This window comes from Bison bison, unplaced genomic scaffold (assembly GCF_000754665.1).
Source record: "Bison bison bison isolate TAMUID 2011002044 unplaced genomic scaffold, Bison_UMD1.0 scf7180017864313, whole genome shotgun sequence".
NCBI classification, from domain to species: Eukaryota; Metazoa; Chordata; class Mammalia; order Artiodactyla; family Bovidae; genus Bison; species Bison bison.
Genome location: NW_011494885.1, coordinates 757,301 through 764,600, shown reverse-complemented (window position 1 = coordinate 764,600; position 7,300 = coordinate 757,301). Strand labels below are relative to the sequence as shown.

The following is a 7,300-nucleotide window of genomic DNA, read 5'->3' as shown; positions in this document are numbered from 1 at the left end:
CTTATTTATTTATTTTCCCGGAGATTGGAGAAAGATTTATTGCAGGGCCAAACAAGGAGATGGGTGGCTTGTGCCCCTCCCCCAAACCCCAAACTCCCTGGAGGCCTTTCAGCAAAGCATTTTTAATGGCCAGGTGAGGGGGTGTCACAGGGTATACAATCAGCTTGAGGACAATTCTCTGATTGATGGTGAAGTAACAGGATCATGTCACAGGGATTAACATTATCAGTCCTCAGACTCCAGTAGACCTGGGGTCAGTGTCATCAAGTGGTCAACATCTTCCACTTGGTGGGGTTTTTATTTCTGTAGCACAACTCAGGAAATGTGCATCAGATACTATTATCTAGGTACTTCAGAGAGGAGCTAAAGCAGAGGACATGGGGAAAGGGCATGCTCCCCCTCAAGGCCCCATAGTGTCCTGCTTGGTTATAGAAGCAAAAGGTGAAGGGTGATTTAACAAATTTTAAACTTGATATGCAAAAGTCTATGGCCAAATATACAATGTATTTTTTTTTATCAGTACCTTTGCTCATGCTGTTTCCCATCTGAAGCATCCTCTCTGGTTATATAATTCCTATACATGTTTGAAGGCTCAGTTCTAGACTTAACTCAAAAGAGCCTTCCATGACCTCTGTAGGACCCCTCCCTCCCTTCTGTTGCATAATCAGATGGGTAATCCATGCTCAAAAAGATTAGACTTAGTTTTTAAAAGGGTCTCTCTCTCTGGCTGCTGTGTTGAAAATAGAATGGGATTGGGGAAGGGGTAAGGTTGCAACATAGAGATCGCTACAATAATCAAGGAGCGAAAGGGTGGTGAATTGGACCAAGGAAGTGGCAGTGAAGGTCATGAGAATGGTCAGATTCTAGAGGAAACCTGATGGTTAGATATGCTAATCGACTGGGTGTAGGTTAGGAGAGGAAGAGAGGAGGGTCAAGCATAGCTCCAGTGATGTGGTCTGAGCACACTTAGAAAAACTTTTATTTTGGATGATTTCAAACATATACATAAGTAGACAAAAATAGTATAGGAAACTCCCAAACCCGGACCCAGGCCATCAAAGCACTGAGGCTTTCACTTCAACAATTGTCACCTTATGATTCCTTTTATTTCTTATATGCCTCCACCCGTCTCTATCCCATATTACATTGACGCAAATGTCAGACTTCATTTCATGAAGTTTGTAAATCCTTTATTCTATTTATTTCTTCAAAAATGTGAGCTCCCTGCCTTTTTTGTTCTTTTTAAATTGAAGTACGGCTCATTTATAACATTGTGTTCATTTCTGCTGTGGAGCAAAATGATTCAGTTACACATATACACGGTTTTTCGTATTCTTTTCTATTATGGTTTATCACAGGATAGTGAATACAGTTCCCCACGCTATACAGTAGGACCTTGTTGGCTATCTATCCATTCTATATATGATCATTCGCAACTTCTAAGCCCAAACCGCTACTCCATCCCACCCTGCCTTTCCCCTGGGCACCCTCAAGTCTGTTCTCTGTGGGTCTGCTTCTGTTTTCCAGCTGTGTTAATTTGTGTCATATTTTGGATTCCGCATGTAAGTGATATCCTGTGATATTTGTCTTCTCTTTCGGACTTTGTTCCCTTAGTATGATAATCTCTAGGTCCATCCATGTTGTTGAAAATGGCATTATATCATTCTTTTTTATGATTGAATAATATTCCATTGTCCCTGGAGTAGGAAATGGTGACCCACTTCAGTATTCTTGCCTGGGAAATCCCATGGGTAGAGGAACCTGATGGGCTACAGGAGACTGATGGGGTTGCAAAGAGTCGGACCCAACCTTTCGACTGAACAACAAAGGGAAAAAGTAGGTGATTAAATCGTGAATCCCACTTGGGGATTGTAAGTAGAAAAAAGATGGGAGAGTGTGGCTGCGGTCAGAACTGGGGTCCCATCCCCGGTGGGCTGCCACCCTCCCTGGGCTGCCACAATGGAACTCAGTGCCGAGTACCTCCGGGAGAAGCTGCAGCGGGACCTGGAAGCGGAGCACGTGGAAGTGGAGGACACGACTCCCAACCGTTGCGCGTCCAGCTTCCGAGTCCTCGTGGTGTCGGCCAAATTCGAGGGGAAGCCGCTGCTTCAGAGACACCGGCTTGTGAACACTTGCCTAGCAGAAGAGCTCCTGCACATTCACGCTTTTGAGCAGAAAACCCTGACCCCAGAGCAGTGGGCCCGTGAGCAGCAGAAATAAGGGACCCGGACCTGCACACGCATTAAATTATGAATCAGGGCCAAAAAAAAAAAAAAAAAAAGAAAAAAGATGGGAGACCCCTGTAAGTTAATGATTACTCAAGAAAGCAGTTTTGTCCAGATATGTTAAGCTCCCCTCCCTTTAAAAATAAACATGCCACACAAAATTATTAAATATTTATTATAACATACAATATTATTATATTATCAATATTATTATACATAATGTTGACTATACAATAACAACAGTTGGTTCTCACAAAGACCACCAGAGTCTCAGTAGTGCCACAAAAGAGAAAATTAAGTAAGGCTATTTGGGATGGGTTTTTCTAAGCAAGGAAGTAGCTAAGATTAAGCCAAGATTATGGCACAATAATTTAGGGTTGGTGAACACAAGGAAACGACAATCTTGCAACAAGCCTTGATAAGCAAACTTTTGTGTAATAAGTGAACTCGTTGCCTACATGAGCGATTGTTATCCTGAAAAAGGACCTGTTTGCCCAGGTGAATAAACTGTTTGCTTAGATAAACTGGTTTGCATGAATTTCCTGGGGGTAAATAATGAGTTATGTATTATTTTACAGACATCCTTCTGGGTAAGATTTTCTTGGAACAAACCATTAAGTCACGTTGAAATGCATAGTTCCAAATGCATAGTCTAAGAGAATTTAAAATACATACAGGTTAAATAGCCAATCAAGGAATGGATTTCCTTACCTGTCTCATAAAAGTATTTTTCCTGGTTTTTCAAGTCAGGAGCCAAGTGAGTTTTACATACTGCACTTGATCTTGTGTGTTTAAGTCTCTTTTGGAGCTATGGCTTCCTTCCTCTCTCTCCTTTAATCCCATTAAAATTGTTTTTTTTATTTATTAATATTTATTGCTGCGGCTGCACTGGGTCTTAGCTACAACATGCAGGATCGTTAGTTGTGACACGCAAACTCTTAGTTGCAGCATGTGGGTTCTAGTTCCCTGACCAGGGGTTTAACCTGGGTCCCCTGCATTGGGAGCTTGCTGTCTTAACCACTGGACTACCAGGGAAGTCCCAAACTAAAATTAATTTTTGACAAAGCCGGTCACTATCTTTCAGAGTTTCTGCAGTCTGGGTTTTGCCGATCATATCCTGTGCTGTTGTTTAACATGACGCTTTGCCCCGTGAATTCCCTTTTACTTGGCAGTTAGAAATGCTGATCTAAGCCACTTAAATAACTCTGGCAGACAGTGGAAACGTGACAGAGTGAGAAGCACCAGGAATCTGTCTCTCCAACCTGACAACAACTGCACGGGCAGAATCTGCCTGATATAACTATTTTGGAACTCTGGCTTCCCAGGTGGCTCAGTGATAAAGAATCCGCTGGCCAATGCAGGAGACGCGGCTTCAATCCCTGGGTCGAGAAGATCCCCTGGAGGAGGAAATGGCAACCCACTCCAGTATTCTCTCCTGGGGAATCCCACGGACAGAGGAGCCTGGCGGCCTACAGTCCAAGGGGTCGCTAAGAGGTGGACACGACTGCGCATGCTCTCACCACACCAGCGTCTGTCGACAGGCTTAACAACTTCCACGGGAAGGCTTGATGTAAATTGTGGTTCATTTCAGTCGATTGCACAGTAGCAGCTACTCATCCACCACCCCCACTCACGCGACAGGCTGCTGTTCCTGTGTTCCTGGAGCAATTTGCCTGCTTGCCCTCCAGATAGCGGAGATCTGTGTTCTGATCGCTGAGCGCTGCTTCCCCCGCCACCCCACCCCACCACCTATTTCAAAAGACTCTTTAATATTTTCTTTTACATTTGAGCCTATTTTTTCTAAGTGCAAGTGTGACTGATAAAAACCATTTTAAGACCCACTCGTGGGTTGTGACCCACAGTTTGAAAGCCACTGTTCTTCTAAGCTTTCATGATCACTTGCTTGAAGTACTGCAGTTTCTTCCCAGCTTGCCTCCTTGTCTCCTGTCCAGCTTCCAGGCAGCTATCTTTCTAAAAGGGACAAACCGAAGGCTTTCTTGTTGACTCAAAGGTAAAGAATCTGCCTGCAATGTGGGAGACCTGGGTTCGATCCCTGGGTGGGGAAGATGCCCTGGAGAAGGGAATGGCTACCTGCTTCATTGCCAGGGAAATCCCACGGACAGAGGAGCCTGGCGGACTACAGTCCATGGGGTCACAAAGAGTTGGACACGACTAACACTTTTGAATACACAACACCCAACACTGTGCAGATGAGATTGATGGCAGTGTATGAGCCACATATATTCACAGTTTTGGGGAGGAGGACATTGCACATCACGTGGGGTTTGCACTTCGGTGCAGAGTGAATAAGCAGGGGCTGCAGGAGGCAGGCTTTGTAGTAACAAGAGGTGGCAGTATCCCCTGGTTCTTTGGTTTGATGGAAAAATCCAGTCTTGAAAATTCATGAAGTTGATGCAGGGGGGTAATATGCATATAGATGAATCCCTGGGAGATGTCTGGGACTTTCTGATTAGTATCAAGAACATTCAGTCTGTAAAAGGGAAGAACTCATTGTCCACCTCTCCTGCTGACTGGATAACAGGCCAGACTAGGGGACCCAGTACAAGCACCCAAGGAACTTACCGTAATACCCTCCAAGTCCAATCATGTTGTTGCAAACAACAACATTTCATAAAAATGCCCGAGTACTATTCTATTGTATATACATCCCACATCTTTTTTACCCATTCATCTGATGGACATTTAAGTTGCTTCTGTGTCTTGGCCACTATAAGTAATGCTGCTGTGAACACTGGGCTGCAAGTATCCATCGTTGGCCTTCCTGCTGGAATGAAGAGGGATATCACTGAGATTTTCTTTATGTCTAATGATACCGAACATTTTTTCACGTGCCTATTGGCTGTTTGACGGAGAAGGCAATGGCACCCCACTCCAGTACTCTTGCCTGGAAAATCCTATGGACGGAGGAGCCTGGTAGGCTGCAGTTCATGGGGTCGCTAAGAGTTGGATATGACTGAGCGACTTCACTTTGACTTTTCACTTTCATGCATTGGAGAAGGAAATGGCAACCCACTCCAGTGTTCATGCCTGGGGAATCCCAGGGATGGGGGAGCCTGGTGGGCTGCCGTCTGTGGGGTTGCACGGAGTCGGACACGACTGAAGTGACTTAGCAGCAGCAGCATTGGCCATTTGAACATATTCTTTGGTGAAGTATCTAGTCAATCTCTTAGAAAGAAAAGAAAGAAAGAGTTAGTCACCCAGTCGTGTCCTACTCTTTGGGATCCCATGGACTGTAGCACACAAGGCTTCTGTGTCCATGGGATTCTCCAGGCAAGAATGCTGAAGTGGGTTGCCATGCCCTTCTCCAGGGAATCTTCCTGACCCAGGGATCGAACCCAGGTCTCCTGCATTGCAGGCGGGTTCTTTACCATCTGAGCCACCAGGGGAGCATCAGTCTCGTAGCTTAATTTTAAATTGGGTTATTTTTCACTTTATTATTGAGGTGTAAATGTTCTCTACATGCTCTAGTACAAGTTCCTTATCGGACACCTGACCTGCAAATACTTTCTTCCTGTTCTGGCAGTTTTCTTTTCAGTTTTATGAAAACTGAAGCATAAACAATTTAATTTTATAAAGTCCAATTTACAAACATTTTCTTTTGTCGTTTGTCCTTTTAGTGTTATATATAAGAACTCATTTCTTAACCAAAGGTCTTAAAGGTTTACTCTTAAATTTTCTAAGAATTTTATAGTTTCACCTTTAAAAATGAAATCTATGGCTCATTTTGGCTTAACTTTTGTGCATGGTGTGAAGAAGGTATCCAGCTTACTTATTTTGCATACAAATATGCTTGTCTCAGCACCACTTGTTGCAAAGATTATATTATTCCTGACACGTTGAACTACCTTTTTTTCCTTGGCCGTGCATGGCAGCATGTGGGATCTTAGTTCCTTGACCAGGGTTTGAACTCCCACCCCCTGCATTAGAAGTGTGGAGTCTTAACCACTGGAACGCCAGGGAAGTCCCACATTGAACTATCTTGATAGGTTATTGAAGATCAGTTGCAAATGGGAAGGATTAATTCTGGACTTTCAATTAGATAGAGTTCCTTGATCTAAAAAATAAAGACTAATAATAACGTTCATTTTTTTTTTCTATAACTTATTCTCTACTTTTCCTTGTCATAGCTGGTGATACCTAATATTTCAGACACATCTGAGATGTGCTGAATTTTTGGTTTGTTTTTGGTAAAAGTGTCAAGATGGGTTTTATTTTAATTTTTTTAATTTATGTCTTGGCTGCAGCACACAGCATGTAACATCTTAGTTTCCCCACCAGGGATTGAACCCGGCTCTGGCAGTGAAAGCACCTAGTCCTAACCACTGGATTGGCAGGAAATTCCCTTAGAGATTGGTGTTAAATCTTTTTTTTCTGCCAATGCTGTAGACTTGTCGTTACTCCTCAGCTAGGAATGCATGTGTGTGTGTGTGTGCATGTTTGTGTATATGCTACGTGTGTGTATAATTGTGCCCTTTTTCACTTGTGTAAATTCAGTGCCATGAACAAGTGTGTGAAGGGTATGAGAATGGACGTTCCCCAAGCGCAATATTTCCTTAAAATCTACTTGGAGAGTCAAAAAAGGAGCCTTCTTTGCTGTTTCTCTGGGACCAGAAGGGAACATCTTCTGATTCCCATTAACTGCATAGCTCTTACAACGTCCCAGTTTCCTTTTGTAAATTTTTAATATCTATTGGTTGGTTTTGGCTGCGCTGGGTCTTTGTCGCTGTGTCGACTTTTCTCTAGTTGTGGCGAGCAGGAGCTACTCTCTAGGTGCGATGCCCAGGCTTCTTTCTCATCGTTGTGGTTTCTCTTGTTGCAGTGTACGGGCTCTGGGCCCCACGGGCTTCAGTAGTTGCGGTGTGTGGGCTCAGGAGTTGCAGCTCTGGGGCTCTAGAGCCCAGGCTCAATATTTGTGACGCTCGGGCTTAGCTGCTCTGTAAGGTGTGGGATCTTCCTACACCAGAGATGGAACCAGTGTCTCCTGTATTGGCAGGCAGGTTCTTCACCACTGAGCCACCAGGGAAGCCCCTGGTTTCCTTTTATTTGTTTTTAAT

The 7,300-nt window shown here is 43.8% G+C and overlaps 1 protein-coding gene across 1 annotated transcript; it reads left to right on the top strand.

Moving 5' to 3' along the window:
* The first annotated feature begins 1,899 nt into the window (after nt 1-1,899).
* Nucleotides 1,900-2,288, top strand: LOC104997649 (bolA-like protein 2). Its single transcript, XM_010852543.1, has one exon. It carries the CDS (start codon nt 1,960-1,962, stop codon nt 2,218-2,220), a length of 261 nt encoding a protein of 86 aa, XP_010850845.1. The 5' UTR covers nt 1,900-1,959; the 3' UTR covers nt 2,221-2,288.
* The last annotated feature ends 5,012 nt before the right edge of the window (nt 2,289-7,300 follow it).